This window comes from Pogona vitticeps, chromosome 5 (genome assembly GCF_051106095.1).
Source record: "Pogona vitticeps strain Pit_001003342236 chromosome 5, PviZW2.1, whole genome shotgun sequence".
NCBI lineage: Eukaryota > Metazoa > Chordata > Lepidosauria > Squamata > Agamidae > Pogona > Pogona vitticeps.
The window spans coordinates 98,220,001-98,239,467 of NC_135787.1; the positions used below are offsets into that span (position 1 = coordinate 98,220,001).

General features: G+C 38.4%; 1 protein-coding gene across 1 annotated transcript in view; it reads right to left on the minus strand.

Annotated features, from left to right (window-relative positions):
- Positions 1–19,467, minus strand: part of ANO2 (anoctamin 2) — a 227,064-nt gene that overhangs the window by 15,468 nt on the left and 192,129 nt on the right. Inside the window, exons 18-23 of the mRNA XM_020785745.3 lie at positions 18,112–18,169; positions 17,266–17,366; positions 10,591–10,739; positions 2,267–2,419; positions 2,102–2,154; positions 237–415 (exon numbers count right to left, since the gene is read on the minus strand). Of these exons, the coding sequence (XP_020641404.3) occupies positions 237–415; positions 2,102–2,154; positions 2,267–2,419; positions 10,591–10,739; positions 17,266–17,366; positions 18,112–18,169 (693 nt within the window). The remainder of the gene's footprint in view (positions 1–236; positions 416–2,101; positions 2,155–2,266; positions 2,420–10,590; positions 10,740–17,265; positions 17,367–18,111; positions 18,170–19,467) is intronic.

Sequence of the window (19,467 nt, forward strand, 5' to 3'; positions counted from 1 at the left end):
CTGCATTACATGACACATCCATTCATATTCAGAGATTTGAGATGTAGAGAGTTGAAGAAAAGGCTTGACTGCAACAATGGTAAAAGGCTGCAAAAATATGATGGATGCCTACAGGACAGCAGGCGGCCACATGTCTCCTCCTTGCTGGACCCACCACAATCAGTGGACTTACATCTCTTGATTACTTTCCCATAAGTCTTAAACATATCAGTCAAGTGTTGATAAGGTTGTATTACCTGCAAAAGGAAACCTCTTCAAATGGTGAGTTTTCTGGCTGGGTTCCAGCCTTAAAATCACTGACGTTGAAGTATGAGAGGGTGTGATTGATGAAGCCATGCAAAGTTCCATTATGACTGTATGCATATTGATAGACAAGGCGTGGAATGAAATCAGAAGTAACAGAAATGACAAAGGCCTGGGAGAGAAAGAAAATCTTTACCACAGGAACCTGCGAATGCCTGCACTCTACTTTGGTATCACTTTATTGACGATGATGATGGTGATGGTGATCAAAAAGATCTCCAGACATCCCCAGACAGATAAACAGCTTGGTGGCTGGAAGATAGAGTGAGCCAGTTGGTCCTTAAGAATTATTTCTCTCTAAAGCAATTTGGAAGAGCATTTCATGCCACCAGAAATACCTCCTTCACCTCAGCTCTGACACTTAACCCAGTATTCTCATTGCTTAATTAAAAAAAAAATAGTTGTTTAGTGTCTTGCAGGCCAAAGAGTCTGGTGTTTGTCCAACAAATCTAGGATTTTATAGCTTTTTTAAAAATAGACCTAGCATAGATTTATACTTCCACTATTTGGGCTAGTTTATTTTAAGAAGAAAGATGAAGGAGTGAAGCAAGTAGGGACAACAAAAGAAAGATGAGCCTTGAAATCAAAAGATTTTGTTAGTAATTTTCACTGATTGCAAATGAAGATCAAGATAATACATGCAAGTGTGCAGCTGCACAAATACTATGGGTATAAATCCTTGCTTGACAGAGATGAGGAACTTCAAAAAAAAATGTTTCTTTACACATGGGAAAGTAAAACATTGGGCATAATCCTCCTTGCATTATTTTGCAAGGTGTTACCAGAATATGGCACAAGAAACATTTAAAGTAAAAGCTTCCTATCCTCCTTCTTTTAGCTTCTGAGGCTCCCTGTGGCTCTCTTACACCATACGGAAGCTTTTGGGAGCCTCAGGAGATAGGTAGGAAGCTTTGTATAGTAAATATATGAGGCCAGATTGCTGCTGGCAGTCCCAACCCTGGTAGTAGCTATCTAGAGGTGACTTGTTTTACAATTTCCCCTCCACCACATCCTTATTCTGTACCCAGAAAATCATGAAAAGGGCTGCCATAAGTTAGAATTGTTGAGTGGGCAGACTCATCATCCTGCCTGGTTGGTTGCACAGTGAGGCAGGGAAGCACTGGCTGCGATACGTGGGTGATTGGTACGATGTCGCTGACAATGGATGAACTCACCGTGTGGAGCCTTATGAGTGGACTGGGCTAGTTTCGGTGGTGAGGGAATGGACCTCCGTGGCACCTGTGGTGCCATACTTCGTATCTATATCCCCAGGGATACAAATATGAAGCTCCCATCTCTAATGAAAAATAGTTTACCTTGTCACTACTGATTTTCTTTCAGGCAGGCATAAGGAAAAGAAAACATGTTCCAACCACTGTCACATGTGTTCTGCAAGTCTTTATCCACCCCCCTCTTCACCCTTTTATATTCCCCGAAGGCATGCATCAGAATGTCAGCTTTTGATCTATCATTCTAACACACATTCCCAAAGATCATAGGATTGTACCTTAAGATTTCTGTTAAACTGGTTATGGAATGAGGCCTACAGCTTAAAAAATCATCGACAATGCACTGACACAGAAAAGTTGTCAGCAAAATGTGCATAATTCACAACATTCAGTGAGGCACTTTTTGGAACAACGTACACACAACTATTTTATGAAAATTAAATCATTAAGCACTTCCACTGATTGTCATATCAAACCAAAAAATTTAAATTCTTGACAATTTAAGTCAAATTTGTGTGACCCGATCAAATTCCCTGTTTTCTTTGCATAAACATGAATTTCATACTCACATTAATTATAACTGAAAATTTTCCAATGCCACTCAAAATGTTAAACCAAATCCCTGTAAGAAAGGACATAACAATGTTAAAATGCCTGTTTCTATTCCATTTTTCATTACCAAGCAAATCCTAAGCATCACATTTGATCTTCTTATTTTTTAAAAAAAAACTTACCTATATCTTTTGCTCTTACAGTGTCAGGTCTTCTTAACTCAGTGACAAACTTTTTGGCATCAAGCCGAACTTCAATGACATTGTTCAGCAGGGCAAACACTGGGGCCAGAGGAAATGAAGCAACAAAGAGTGTGACAAAGCCAAACTGTATGACTGGAAGACAGAAAAGCATGACTCCTCAGGTTCTTTGGAAGAAATTTCTTAGAAGTTCCCAATCATTTTTAAAGACATATATTGCTTTATTTACATATTAAATGCAAATATTTACATTCATGATTTTTTATTATTATTATTATTATTATTATTATTATTATTATTATTATTATTATTATTATTATTATTATTATTATTATTATTATTATTATTATTAATAATAATAATAATAATAATAATAATAATAATAATAATAATAATAATAATAATAATAATAATAATAATAATAATAATAATAATAGTAGTAATAATAATAATAATAATAATAATAATAATAATAATAATAATAATAATAATAATAATAATAATAATAATAATAATAATAATAATAATAATAATAATAATAATAATAATAATAATAATAATAATAATAATAATAATAATAATAATATCCCGTGCCATCTGGCAACCACTCTGGGTGGCTAACAACAATATAAGACATAATATTAAAAACACGATAAAAATAAATTAATACATAACAGGGAAATTAAAACAGATAGCAATAAAGGTGGTAAAAAGGGTGATGGAGAGGATGGCAAAAAGAATGGTAGAAAGGGAGGCACAGATCCTAGTGCTCCAGGAAAGCCTGGTGGAAGAGCCAGGCCTTCAGTGCTCTTTTGAACCCATCTACCTAGGGTGCCAGATGGATCTCAATAGGCATGTGGTTCCATAGGTGGGGGGCAACCACCGAGAGGGCCTGGTTTCTAGTTCTTTCCCTCCAGGGAAGGCCCTCAACCACCCTGCCTGTGAAGAATGGGAATTACGGACAGATCTGGCTATATGGTAACATATAAAACACTATATCCTTTCCAGTCTGGATTCTATCCCACTGTCATGGTTTTAATTGCTTTATTGAATTGAGGATATGGCATGGAGATGTAGTCACTCTACATGTAAAATAGAATTTTCATAACAGTTGCTGCACACTGTTTCAATCCCATGCACCGTAATTTGGTTTACAACCCCTTCTTATTGAAGAGTGTTACTCTGTCGATTTTCCTAGATTATTTGGAAGTGTTTAATACTACTGCAGTGTTCAACATACTTCCTCTACTGAAGTGTATCACTGTCTGAATAACAATCACCCTTGCATTAAGTTTTGAGTTGGACATGACTATCAAGAAAGGATCAGAGCTAGCTGAGTGCCAGTCCCTTGACCCCATAGCATGTCCAGGAGGATTCCATGGTTGACAGTATCAAAAGCTGCCGAGAGATCCAAGAGGTACTAACAGAGTCATTCTTCTCCCATCAATCTCCCTTAAAAGGTCATCCTGAAGTATGACTGATACATGTCACAACCTGAATCTGGACTGGAATGGGTCAAGGCAATTCCCCTCCTCCAAGCATGTCTGGAGCTGCTCCTCTTTATTGTCATATTTCAAACGGGGAACACCACATCTAGTCTACCGACAGAAACAAAGTGATCAAATTGAAACTGCATTGGTTCCCTGAATATTGCTAGTATCTGTTTTTGACATTTATAGCCCTGTATCACCTAGAGCAGTGGTTTTCAGTCTTGGCTTCACAACTTTTGTTGGACTTCATTTTCCAAAAGCCCCACCTATCATGACAAATGGTGAGGGATTCTGGGAGCTGTAGTCCAACAACTGGGGACCCACAGGCTAGGGGCCCACTGTTGGCTTGCTAAATTTACAAATATGTTGGACTTTCTCCTACTGCATCAACCCACTTGTTGCCATGCCCGTTAAAACACTGACTTTTGTGGGCAACCTCCCCCCAAAACAAACAAACAAACAAAAAAAACACATCCCAAAACCCCTCACAGGTCAGCAGCAGTCATTTCTCAGGTAATTTTCAGTGTGAATACATCCAACATGTCTGCACAGAACACCCCTAAGTTACGCTTTCAAATCCTGCTATAGCATGGAGATTAGAAAAGAATGTGTCTGTCCTTTTAGCAGGGCTTCTTTTGTTGATACCTGAGAGTCAGGAGGTTTTGATCGGATTCTCCTGCCTTCAGGGAAATTCTTCAAAATTTCTAAAATTAATCCCAGAAGTCTTAGAGACCCTGAACCTAATTCTACTTCTGTTTATGTTGATACTAGCCTTCTCGTTGCTTACAGCGGGGAAAAAAAAAGAATTTTCTGTTCTGTTGGCATTTCAGAATCTTTCCAGCAAAGATTCTACCTGTACCCTTAGTTTGTTTCAGGCCATGCTGGAGAGGACAAGGGAAGAAGAGACATGGGAGAGCAATTTTTTTTCAATCTAATTATTTTACAAATAACATTTGGGTGAAGGAGAGAGGAACCACTTACAAGAAGAATATGCCTTGCCCTTTGCGCCTTTATGGCAACATATTTATCCCACCCTTTGAATAAATCCCAGGGCAGCCTAGTATATGAAATCAAAGATTTTGCACGTGCAGTAGGGCTAGTTTTGACATATAAAGCCCTAAACGGCTTGGGCCCTGGATACCTGAAGGACCGCCTCCTTCCATATGAACCTACCCGGCAGTTAAGATCTAGCCAGGGGGCCCTTTTGAAAGAGCCGTCCCTTAAGGAGGTAAGAGGGACGGCTTGTAGACAAAGGGCCTTTTCGGCAGCTGCCCCCAGACTATGGAATGCCCTCCCGACTGAGATTCGTCTGGCGCCGACGCTGATGACATTTCGGCGCCAGGTCAAAACCTTCCTGTTCCAGAAGGCTTTTAATTGAAATTATATTAGCTGTGGGTCTGATGGCAATTTTAATTGTATTTTAATTGTATTTTAATTATTTTATCTTTTGCTATATTGAATTTTAATTATTGTAAGCCGCCCAGAGACCTCTGGGTAGTTTGGGCGGCATATAAATTGAATAAATAAATAAATAAATAAAATAAATAAATAGTATTTTGGTTCACTGTTTTAAAATTTGGCCTTTAAATTTTATTGTTTGCATTTCTGCAGAGGAAACAACCACCCACTCTGGCAGCTGCTACTGCTGCTGCTTGGCAAGTATGTTGTAAACATGCGATTAGTTGGCAGTATGCCTCAACATTTGCCCTGCGCAGTCTCTTGAGAATGGTGTTCCCATGATGACAGATATAAACAAGGTCTAGGTTCATAGCCAAAGGATAATTTCTCAAATCTCACAAAGTCTTAAGCTAATCACAACATATGCTGTTATTTCTGATGATGCTTAATTGATTTTTCATTTGCAAGGAATCCCTCAATTTATTAAAGAAAACAATTATTTTTGTGGCATTGTGATTACTGAACAGAGATTGTCTGATGCACACAAGGATAATGATGCATGAATTCTTGGTTGCAATTAACTTACATTTGTTGTTTTTAGATTTCAGATATAATGAAAAATGTACAAAGATTTAAGATACAATGAAAAGCTACCCACTGGCAGAAATCCTGTTGCCTTGTTATGAAGGAGGAAGCCACGTGGCGTAACAGTCACATTTTCCACCTGGCAATTATCAAGTCACCACTGCAATTCTCAGGGGTACACATGCATGCTGGTTTGATATGCCCTAGAACTGCAGCAAGGAATTGTCAGCTAGAAGTGAGTGAATGCTATGCCATTTTCTTTCACCCTCATTAACAAAGCAACAGGGTTTCAGCCAGTAAATGCTACTGTGCTCTCCAAAGTTCTTATTTCATGAAGTGCTTATGTCCCAAGGCAAAATCTCTTCAATGCTGATATATATGAGATTTAACACAGTTGCCATAGTGAATACATCTAGTTACAGGCACTATTGTACTGAATATTGGTTAGGTATGTAAGGAAGAGAAAGATGAGGGCAGGACAATGATTGAAATCAGAATCTGGAAGATCAATAATTTTGAATTATAGAGTCCCACATCCAGCATGGCCAGTGGTCATTCCTGCTGTGGAATTTTGGGAGTTGTAGTATAAAAAATTAATTTTCCCAAGCTCTGGTTGGTTCTGAGAATTACTGCAAAATGTAAGTCAATGTAGAAAAGTTAGTACATAAGTAGCAAGCAAGCACAACATTAACACACAGGAAATGTTCAACATGTAAGGGTACTGGTAGAGTGGGTGTTCTGGGTTTTTCGGGCTCTTTGGCCGTGTTCTGAAGGTTGTTCTTCCTGACGTTTCACCAGTCTCTGTGGCCGGCATCTTCAGAGGACAGCAACCTGTACTCTGGTGTAGTTGGCTTGGGAGTGCTGGTAGAGGTATATGCCTTTCAAATTATTTCTTAATAGCATAAATATGAGGTGATAACTTGAGTAGCACTTGTATATGTCAACATCACTAGAAGGTCAATATAGAAATAAAATAGACTATGCAATTGGAAGTGTTAGATGGAGAAGCTGTATTCTCTCTGTCAGAATAAGATCAGGAATGGATTGTGGCACTGATAATGAACTGTTAATATTAAATATTAGAGTAAAGCTGAAGAAGAATATTAAAATAATTGCAGTGCCAAAGTATAAATTAAACAATATTCTTGATGAATTTAAAGTCCACATAAGGAAAATATTTGCATTACTAAATTCAATTGACCATGAAGAATTGTGAATTGAAACCAGATATGTTATTCGTGAAGAATGCAAAAATACAATTCCTGTAGGAAAAAGAAAAGAAGTCCCTCACCTGTAACAGCAGGGCAAGCTTTCTGTGACACTATCTTGACAAGCATGTTGTCAAGGAAAATTGTAGGCCTGACCAGAATGAAGTGATATAATGAGAAGCCATAACTGTCAGGTGTGCTGAAACTGAGTCAGGGTGACTCAGCAGAGATGATGTAACCCAGACTGATGCAACCCAGAGATGAAGTAATGGGATGATGTAATGCAATGAGGTAATGTGAAACCTGATTGGTTGTGTGTATGTATATATGTAGAGCTGTACAGTTAGTTATATCTTCACATCTGCCTGCCATGCTGCCAGACTGCTGTATATATTGATGTAAATATTTTATTTATTGAATTTATTGAATACACTATGCTGAAAGAAATGCTGCCGGACTGCGTGTGAATTATTACTGGACTGCCTGAACCGCCATATACTCTGCTGATAATCCGTGTTTTCCGCTGAGAAACCTGACACATGTCAGGGACTTGACATACAGAGACCCCACCACAGAGGAAGGACATGGCAGAGGCATACATGCAGCAGCCCTGTAAACCCAAAGAGATTGATCCTTTGCCTTACTGGGCTGAGGAGGAGTCTATTTTGGGAGATCTGCCCAAGGTGGGCATGCACATGTGTTCCTTCAGCCCTCGGAAATGTGCAGAATATATGGCGTAGCCCTCATGGTGAAAAGTTTGGAGACCCCTGCTATAGAGGATAGGGCCTGAATCAAAATGTTCCAATTATAACAAAGGGAATGTGAAGTGAACATTAGCAAAACCCTGACAGTATGAGGTCTTTCACAGATAAGCAAAGTGCTTTGTAAAGTTATGTAATCTTCTTACTTAGAAGGAATGTACTAGGGGTGGTAAAGCAGCAGATTTTCTGTATAACACAGAGCTTTACTTGGTGGCATTTGAGTTCCCTTCCTTCCAAGTCTATGATTCTATATAGAGGTTCATATTGCAATTTCAGAGTTCCTAAAATGCAATGGACTCACTCCATATTCCCTTCAAGAATATATTGAGTTAAAGATGGACCAGCACAAAAAGCTGCACTGCCTTCAACACACCATTCAATTTAATGGGCTTTGAGGATGTGACTGCATTAGAATTTTCCTTTTCAGCTTTGCTTCACTCAGCTGAATTTTTTTTTCTTGGAGTTAAAAATCTCCTTTCTGAATTTAGGACCCTCCTTTCTGCAAGCCATGTTCCTTTGCCCAGTTCTGAAAGTATGTAAACATGCTCCACCGAGGAGCTCCTTTCATCTTCATTTCTGCCTACTGCCCTTTCAGAACAATCCCAACTGACAGCTTCAGTGCTGAGCATCTCAAAGGGCTTCCTGTCCATGTGGGTGGTCTGTGTCATTCAGCAGTGCATCTGACAGCTAAATTTAGGGATACAAACAGCACAACAGGCAGGTTAGGAGAGGAGTGAGTTTCATTTTACTCTACTTTCCTGTCTTCTCACATTCCACAGACAGGACTCAACATATTGGGCAGCATGAAGAAACTACAGGGACATGGATTATTAGTAAAGGTAATCAGATTCTCTTATTCAAGATGTCTATGGGAATTAGTCTAACCCATAAATTTAATGTAGAAAAGGGCATTCAGCATATACACATTTTTCAAGCATATGACAAACAGTACTAGATATGCCCAGCTTCAGAGATGCAATCACTGAAATTTCCCTGTCTACAAAACTCCTATAGGAAGAACAATCCCATCCTCCCTCAATTCTAGTCCCTTGAAAGCTAATTATAAAACGTCAATTTCTATATTAGAATTCTAGAACTCTCATTTTAATATCTTGTTATATGGAAACATCCGTGGTCCAAAATCAAATTTAGAGTCTGTAACCATTTTTTTCTAAAACAGAATTCTCCACCTTGTCAGGAAAAGAGGGAGGGATATGTTTCAAATTATGAAAAGACTAAGGAAGGAAACCATATATGTTTTTAAAAAATTGCACAATAAATGAGTAGAAAAGTAAGACTTTCTTCTTTGTAGAACTGGATGAATGGAAATATAAATTTAGAATATTTATTTATTTAAACCTGCCTTTTCCCTTTAAAATGATCTAAGGTGGCTTACAACAATTAAAAGACAGTATTTAAGATAGTAGGAATACGTGCACAATAGAGATGGGCATGGATTCAAAAATGAATTTCAAAATTCATCAAAAATTGCTAATTTGTCTGTTCATATTTGTCTGACCCCTAATGAACATGAACCAGTTAATTTTAGTGATTTTTGATTGGTTGATTCATTGGGCTATTAACTGCCCCCCCCCCCAGCCACCTAGAGACAGCAAAATTGCAAGGAAGCTTCTCCTGACTCTACTTTACAATCTCTCTAAGTTTTGTGAAGTTTGGGTTTTGGATTTCCAAGTTATACATCCACAAAGAGCTTCCCCCCCAGGAAAGTTCCCCCAGGCACCTAGAGACACCAAAATCACAGAGAAGCTTCGCCTGACTCTCCTCTACAATCCCACCACATTGAGTGAAGATTGGGTTTTCACCCAAGCCCACTGCTAAAGAAAACTTTCCTGGGGGGACCCACTTTGTAGGTGTATAACTCAGATGGCTGAAACTCAATCTTTACAAAACATGGAGGGGTAGTAGAGGAGTCTCAGGGGAAGCTTCTCTGCAATTTTGCTGCCTCTAGGGTTTTAAAGGCAAAAATAAATTGACAAATCAAGTCATTGTTTCATCAGAAAAATTCATAAATTTGTTGTTCATGATTTGTCGTTTTGATGAATCACAAATTGAAATGAATCACCTTTTTTTCTCATTTGTGCCCGCCTCTAATATACAATATTAAAAGGATCAATGAATGCAATACCAAAAAATGTGAGCAACATCAAAACACATTCAATGAAGTGAGGTGCTAGAATCCAATTAACTCACATGATAGTCAGAAAAGAAAAAAAGGAAGTACAGCTTCAAAGAAAATACAATTAACTTGTGGAATAAACTTAATTTTTTTAAGGTTAGAAAAATCAAAAGAGAATAGGATTAGCCAGGAATACTAAATAGAGGCCTATGTGTATAGAGACATAACACTACAGTTAGATTGTTTCTTTATGCTTAGATTGTGAGCAACTTTACCACTTGACCACAGGCGGACAAGACAGACTGTTAATCTTAGTTGGCAGTCTCTGGACATCTCATCAATTCTCCACATGAACTAATGTTTGCTCTCACTGATAAAAACTGATCCATATATGTCTTAATCAACTGGACATTTATTCTGTTTAACTAGTGATTAAATAAATTTGACTTGTAATTTCAGTTTTGTCATTTTGCTTCAGTGTTAACATCACAAAATACATGAAATACAAGTTTCCTGAAACAAAACAAGTCACATAGCCCTTTAATCTTTGGTATCCATAGGTCATTGCAAAAGTATACTGATCGTCAGCAGTAATTTTAGGATATCCAACATTCATGCTGTGATTGTGAAGAACAAGGCTGAGGCTAATATATTTTGCCAAAGGGGTAGAATTACTTTTCAGACAAGTTTGATACAAGCAGATGAAAAGGATGTTCAAAGACCTTACTCATTTCCATGTATTCAGGAGTCAGTCCAGTGAATGGCTCCAGGACATAATCGAGTTCCCACTGCTGAGGTTGCTTAGAAGGGTTAGAATCGCTTTCCTTTTTCTCTGGCCTCTCATCCTTCAGCTTACGGAACAGCTTTTTTAATTTACTGGGAAATTAGAAGAGTAGGCAATTATAACTTTTAAAATGCCATAAAAAAGAATTGTTATTCTTATAGAATTAACCACCACAGGACATATTTATACCACTGATTTTGACAGGTGCCAAAAGGTCCTTCCCCCCAGAAAATCCAGGGACTTACCGTATTTTTCGCACCAAAAGACACACTTTTTTCCCACAAAACAGGGGGGTGCAAAGTCTGTGCGTCTTATGGAGCGAAGAAAACAGATTATATTTTCCTGTTTTCTTCTCCTAAAAAATTGGTGCGTCTTATGGAAAGGTGTGTCTTATGCAGCGAAAAAATACGGTATATATCTGCAGTCCTTCCACTCCATTCCCCTGTTGTCCAGACTGTAATTTCAGGATATTTGTGACTGGCAGTCTAAATAGATCATTTTTTTCTTTCATTTTCTGGAACACATCCTAAACTTAAGCTTTTTTACATAACTGTAACCATCTGGATCAAATTGGCTAGGTCTTGAGATGTACCTATAAAGTGATTAAGAAGGTGGGTCCCAGCATTGAGTGATTTTCTAAATTTCTAGGTAGATCGATGGCAACAGGAATAGAGAGAATCTCACTACACAAGGTAATAGCCAGTCTCTGCAAAGGGACTACAGTATATCAGAGAGATTCTACTTGCAACTAAATTTTATAGGAGTCCAATAAGATTCTCATAAACATAGATCATTCTTCATGGTGCCTGACTGGATACAAAAATCTTCTGCCCAAAGTCTCAGGAGAGGAAATGCTGATTCCAGACCTACATGCAGTCCACCATTATTCCAACATAAGCTTGCCTTAATAGGCATCAGATAGATTAACCAACTTTGTTTTTTAAATTGGTCATTTGGGAGATAGCTATGTTTGCATGTCTGATGCCAGGTGTGGAGCACTGAAAAATATGCATTGTCAGGATGGATAACAAGATTAAATATTCTTTGCATTCTTGGGGAGTCTGATTCTCAGATCATCCTCCAACTCATATACAGTGGTGCCCCGCTTAACGGGCGCCCCGTTTAACGATGAAATCACATAGCGATTAACCTTTTGCGATCGCTTTTGCAATGATCGGTACCCTGTTTCGCTTACCGATCATTCAAAGCGATGATTTTTAACAGCTGATCGGTGGTTCCAAAATGGCCACCGGGTAAAAAAAAATGGCTGCCTGCTGTTTTCTGGGATTGATTCCTCGCTTACCGGGCAGCGAAAATGGCCACCATATGGAGGATGTTCACTTAAAGGTGAGTCTGAAGCCCATAGGAACACATTGAATGGGTTTCAATGCATTCCTATGGGCTTTTTAATATCACATAGCGACGAAATCGCTTTGCAGCAATTTTTGCTGCACCGATTATCGTCGCTATGCGAGGCACCACTGTAGTCTGAAACTCCAGATTCTATTAAAGCAGGCAATTCAACTGGTTATATTAACTTTATTCATTCATTTTATTTGGAATTCCCCACATAATATTGTTGCCCTTCTTTTAAACCAAAAAACATATTTAGACATTTAACTGCATTATTTATAAGGAGATATTCCCCTCCACTAAATGTTTCTATTATTTTCATTTCATTCTACTAAATACTGTGTCTGGACTGTGGCAAAAAAAAATTCTCCCAGAATTTGGCTGAATTGAAGGGTTTATTTAAGTCATTGGCTGAAATAAATAGTCTCAATGTTATAAAAGAAGCTAAGGAGTATAAGTATATACGTAAGTAATATCTAGTAATTGAGCCCACAAACATTAAGAAATAAATGAAAAAGTATAGTTTTCAAAGACATGTCTTTGTCATATCAGACAAAAACAAACAAGCAAAAAGACAAAAATATTATAGCATCTTACAGATGAAGTGTTATGCAGTATTTTAAAAGGAGCTTTAATGGGCTTGATCCCTGATTTTGTCTGATATGAAAAGGTATGCTAAAGAAATACAGGGAGTGGGGAGAAAGAAAGAGGGAGTATACAACATATTTGTGTGGATGGGTAAAAATCCAGGTTAATCCTGCGCTGCCAAGAGTTTAACAAAGAGCTGCCAGAAAACTTTTCCCCTGCAGCCTGCAATAAATCCCTTGAACGTGAAGTATGCATGCTAAACAAAGAAGATTATGAAGAAGTGACACATCTATCAGTTAGCTTCCTGTATAAAGAAAGTTTCCTCTTTTAAATCTAGACGAAAGAAGGAGTAATGGCAGGTATTTTTAATCAAACACTTATCAGTGAAACATCATGAAAAGTTTAAAACAGAGGGTGTGGAAAGCTGAACTTAATGTTCTTAGTTTTGTTAAGAATGGAAAAGGAGAAGTGATTCAACAAGTATGCCTTCATCAAGATATTCTATCCATTCTACTGTCCCAACAAGATGCTAAGCGAAATTATATTTTGGTTGTTGTGGGTTTTTTGGGCTTTTTGGTCATGTTCTGAAGGTTGTTCTTCCTGACATTTCACCAGTCTCTGTGGCCGGCATCAGAGTTCCTATTCCAGTCCTCTGAAGATGCCGGCCACAGAGACTGGCGAAACGTCAGGAAGAACAACCTTCAGAACATGACCAAAAAGCCCGAAAAACCCTCAACAACCATTAGATCCCGGCTGTGAAAGCCTTCGTGAATACATTGAAATTATATTTTCTTTTTTTAGATTGAGTGTGCAATTTTATGGACATTTAGTCCACTGTTTAGACCACTGTGGAGGTGGCCTGGTTTGCTCCTTTTTCTGGCAATGACATGACATAATTGCAAGAGTAAACCAGCCTGTTCCCAGAGTGTTCCGAATGCAGCTTTTTGAGTCCTATCAGGAGCTTCTACATTTTTGAGGTGGGTAGTATCACTCCAAACCATTTTGGTTTGTTTCTGGTGCAGTTGATGGAAACAAACCAAAGGTATTGGAGTTGTTCAGGGCAGGGGGACATATGATGGGGGACAACACTCACAGTACCATGTAAAGGAAAATAGGAGAAATTATATTCATTGCCCCTAATCTGTCCCCAAATTTAGATAGCTTGGATAGCCATGGTGACAGGTCCCTGGATTGAAACTGCTGCTGCTAAATGCCAAACCAGTAATTTGAAAAATAACAGCCATCCGATACTTGCTCCTAGATGAGCAGGCCAATCTGGCTTGTACAACAGAGACTTGGTGGGATGAGGATGGGGGGTGTCAATCTCACCCAGCTTTATCCACCAGGGTTCTCTGTGCAGCAACAAGCACTTCCACAGGGAAGTGGAGTTGCAGTGGTCAGTCATGATTCTGTCCCCCTCACTAGGTGCCACATCCCCCAGTTTGCTGGGTTTGAATGTGTGTATTTGAAAGTGGGAGCCTGGGACAGAAAAGGGATTCTATTGGTGTACTGCCCACTTCACTGCTCAACAGTCTCCCTGCCTGAGCTCACTGAGCTGGTCTCAGGGGTGGTGATGGAGTCTCCACAGCTTGTTGTGCTGGGGGAAGTCAACATCCATGCCAAGGCAGCTTTGTCAGAAGTGGCTCGGGTCTTCATGTCGTTCATAACAATCCTGGGTCTGTTTCAAATAGTTTCTGCCCCCACTCATGCTGCAGGGGATACTTTAGACCTCTTTTTTTGTAAACTGGGATAGATGTTGGTGATCTGGGTAAGGAAGAGCTCTCTGTTGTTTCATTGTCATGGAGCTGGGGAGCTGGTGATGATGAGACAGAGACTAGAGTGACAATGGTGGAAAACTTGAAGTGAATCTGACCAAACATGGTCTAGAGCAGTGGTCCCCAACCTTGGGCCTCCAGATGTTCTTAGACTACAACTCCCAGAAACCTTCACCACCACCTCTGCTGGCCAGGATAGCTGGGAGTTGAAGTCCAAGAACATCTGGAGGCTTAAGGTTGGGGACCACTGGTCTAGAGCACATTGGAAGGCAAATAAACTGAAACTTAATCCGGACAAGATAGAGGTGCTCCTGGTCAGTCGAAAAGCAGATCAAAGAATAGGGTTGCAGCCTATGCTGGATGAGGTTACACTCCTTGTGAAAACACAGGTGTGCAGCTTGGAGGTGCTTCTGGATTCATCTCTGAGCCCCTGTTACAGCAGCTCTACTGACTGCCATTCCATTTATGGGCACAATTCAAAGTGCTGGTTTAAACCTATAAAGCTCTTAAAGGCTTGGGTCCTTTCTCTTGGTTCTGCCACTCTCACCATTGTACCGGTGGGGACGCAGGATAAGTCCTCCTCTGTTGCTGCTCCCAGACTTTGGAACTCCCTCCCATGGGAAGTTAGGCTGGCCCTATTATTGCTGTCCTTCTGCAAGCAGGCAAAAACCTTTTCAGGCAAGCTTTCCCTTAATAACTAGTGGTCTGAGAGGGGTTTTTAATGGATTTTTCTGCTCTGTTGTTTAAATGTGTTTTAGTATTGATTTTATTACGGGTTTTAATTTAATACTTGTTTAATTCTTTTTACATATTTGTGTACCTACTGTTTTTAATTTTAAATATTGTCTTTTTAATGATGAAAGCTGCCCTGGGTTCTTTTTAAGGAGAAAGATGAGACAAAATATTTAAACTAAATAAATAATAATAAATAAAAATTGAGTTGTCAAATTACCTTCTGCTAACAATTTCCTATATCATGAAGTGCCTTAAGAAGAGAGCTACTTCACAATGCTGACAAATTAAACACTTCCTCTGCTCTGTTGAGAGGCAGAAGAAGTAAAAACATTTTTACACTGTATCAATTCACTTATAAACAATGTTAAAAATTGAAATCTTCCTCCCAAAAGTGATACAAGACAGGAGAGGGCAACAAAGGGTATTTTTTTTCCTTTTCCTTTTGTGACTTTTCTTAAAGGTTGGTTTCAAGAAACTGCCCATAGCAGAATCCATTAATTAGTACTGACCAGCAGTGGATTTGGCTGCAGGCAGGATCTTGACCCAACCAACCTTTAAGAAAAGTCACAAAAGAAAAAGTCCCCCTCATTGTCCCGTCCTGTCTCCAACTGCTTCTAGGAGGAAGTTTTAATTTTTTAAAAAATTAAGGTTATGAGGTACATCAGTGCTGCTGTAATACAGTGGGGTTTTTTTTACATCTTCTGTCCCTCCATGGAGCAGAAGAAGTGTTTAATTTGTTATTGTCTTATTAAGCCACTTCATGATATGGGAAAATGACAGTGGAAGGAGTAAGACAAAATAGGGTCACTTCAGGTGAGTATACCATTTGGATGGAAGGATGGCATAAATGACATACCAGACCTCTACCCGAGGCCATAATGCTATTTAGTCTATACCAGCCCAGTCCAAATGTTCTCCTGTAGACAAGCCCTAAGTATCAAGTATTTATGTAAATGTATGTGAATGCATTTTGATTGCACTATTTATTTGTATTTCATTATTTCTATTTTTTGATTTATTGAATTGATATTTTAATTATGCTGTCATATGTTTTGTTGTAAACCACCCAGAGTGGCAGTCAGTCAGATGGGAAGTATAAAAATCAAATCAAATTAAATTAAATTAAATTGATGAACAAAGGAATGTTTCCATTATCATTCTGAGGTTGACCTCTCAGTTTTGCTTCTGTCCTTTCCATTTCATTTATATGATCCCTCTATCCAGTCAGAATTAACTGGATGTCACCTAATTAATTAATTGAAGGAAGGGAGGAATGATCATTACTTTTTCAGCCTCACTAAATATATTCTGTAGGTAGCAGGACACAGTAGTAAGTTTTGTAGTTGTAGTTTCTTTCCCACTAACCATGCAATATTTCGTGCCTACTTGCTTTCAAATTCCAATATATGGATCTCTTTTCACCCTAACAGCAAGTCAGCACTACATTTAACACATAGGTAGCTTAGTTATTGTACACAATATTGTACTGTGTGTAACAGAGCTATAATATTGATGGTGCAAGGAACCATGACAATAACAGCAGTTTCTGTGTTGATAGCCTGCCCATCTATTTATGTCATCTACAGTGCAACAACTGTGTAACTGGGGCATTGTCAGAGAAGAGAGGAACCAATTTCTTGCCAAGTTGTGGAGAAGATTTGGCAAAATTCAGAATGCCAGGCCTGTGGCCATTCTATCCATGAGAACACACTTAAAGATCTGATTCCCCCACTGTCCTCAATTATTTCCTTGTAACCTGGCAACAGGTTCTGTCACCAAAATCAAATAGTGTACTTTTGTATGTGTCTATCTGAGAGTTTCTAGAGTGTAAGGTGACTGTAGGAAGGAGGGTGGAACCATTTATTGTGAAAGCAGCAGAGACCAATGGAGTTTTACTATGAGATCCCCCCACTGTCTTTTTACTGAGTTTCCTAAACTTGCTTCACTGCTCTTTCTTTAACACAATCAAACAATTTGCACAAATCAGTTTACCCACAGGGGACCAATTCATTATGAAAAATAAAATCCCAGAACCATATCGCATTTAAATGTACTGATTTCTCATTTGCTTCCATCCAACTCCCATATTACCACAGCAATCCACAAATAAAAATCAGTGCCCAATTTATGATAAATACAAGAGTGTGATTATAAATTGAATACGTACGGGATTCCAATTTCAAAGATATTGTTCTGGATCAGCTGTTTCCCCAGCATTATAATGCTCAGTTGAATGCAGAGTTCCATTAGGCAGCCTCCTGGAGCACACTAGAGTTGAAGGGGAATGAGAACTGAATGTGAGGAATTGATACCAGCATGCGAATACAGGTCTAACATCCATGCAATTCTCACTGCTTCTGGAGGCAATAGTATTTAGCAGATGATAGGGGATAGATGGCTGGATAGATCGGTGATTTCAGTATTTGGCTGCAGAGCCAGAGATTGGCATCTCAATTCTCCACTGTGCTTCCAGGGAAAAGAGCCAGCCTGTGTAGCAATTATTATTAGGGGTATATTTGCAGCCTGAAAATATCAGAAAGGAGGTCTAGAACTTGAAATCACACTAATGGATGGGTAGGCAAATTAAGGGCTGCTATAAGCCCAGGCATCCCCCAGACAGCATGGCCAGTGGAGATAATGGGAGTTCAACTCAAAGACTTTCACCCAAACATTCCACATTATATCCAGAAATGTGGGGAAAAAGAAGACATGTTTGGGGGGGATGTTTGTTTGTTTGATTGGTTGCTTTGCTGATCTGAACAAAATCCATCTGATCAAATTTACAGTGCCAAGATAACACTGCCATAACTTGGTTGGGGGAGCGATACATTTTTTTTCATATTGCTAATCAGCTACATGTAATGATCTTAAATTCTAGTAAATCCCTTTAATATAGTGTATTTTACTTGCAGATAATGGGAACTGGAAAGCAACATGTAGTTTTAGAGAACAGAATAGAATATGAAGTACTGATTGCAGGTGTTTCTTAAAATGGTCCAATTTGGGCACTAACCTCTTCCATACGGTAACCAGCAAACACATACATATAATGTCCAGGTCGACCGACGAATCTGAGAACAGTAAATACATACATACCAATTAAACCATTATCAGAAAAATCTCTATCCATTTAATCAAAACTGCTTATATTAAAAAGCTAAATATAAAATGCTGTCTTTGTGATGGTACCTCTGTTGTGTTACAGGAGTGCAGCCTCTGATATATGTTAAAATTGTTATGTTATGTTATCTAACTATTTTTATAAAAACATTTTCATATATCTTATGTAATTATTTTTATAAGTAAGTAAAGCTGGATCTCTAAAAATGTCATGTTAACGTGGATTAAGAAGCTTCCAAATTGATACTGCGCAACATACAGTTTGCCCTTTGCTTCAGAATTAATATATAGTAATACATTATAAAAAAATATAACCTGAACTGCTGTGGACGAAAAAAGTTCAAAATAACATGTGTGTGACATTATGTGCAACAACAAGAATAACTGTGTATTGAGGTAGTATTAAAAGGCATCCAGAGATCTGGTTTTCCTATATATTTTAAAGTAGAAGTACTGAACGCAGCACTCCACAGAAATCAGCACAGTTTGTAAGTAAACAGGGCCAGATTTAGACCTTGGAGGGCCCAGGGCACTTCAGATTCAGGGGGTCCCTCATACACAGGAATTAAAATACATGGAAAATCACCAAATTTACATATCAAAGTCCATTTATGGTACTCCATTGGATCTTATACATACATGGAAAGGTTAAATGAATTATATATCTGAAGTAAATACATGTACGTTTAAATATATGCCAGTAAAACTCCAAGTAGATTTTTAAGTGAGACAATTTACAATAGCTCTCCTGCTATGTACTCTTTAGTTTCCATAGGTAACAATGGCTAACTCAACAATTTACACAACCAAATTAAATGCTGACCCTATCAATACAAACGTTTTATGTTTATCTAAGCTAAGTACAGTAAGTTTTACTAATTTACAGCTATATGTATCACACTGGAATATCTACAAAAAGTCTTTCTTTATACACTTGGCATCTGAGAAATCTTTAATGAACTCCTCAAACTGTATCTTCTTTGGAACACTGCTTTCTACATCCAGTAGCCACAGAGCACTTAGTCTTTCATGGGTCATCATGGTTCTCAGACAATTCTTTATTAGGAGCAATTTGCTCAATTATCTCTCTCCTGAACAACTAGTGACTATCATGCTCTAACATATTCTAAGAGCTACATTAACACTTGGAAAGGTATCAGTGAGTCCTTCATCATGGAGTAAAACTGCCTGTGGAGATGGAGTGAGACATGACCTGAATTTTCAAAACCTTCAAACTGGACAATTTTGT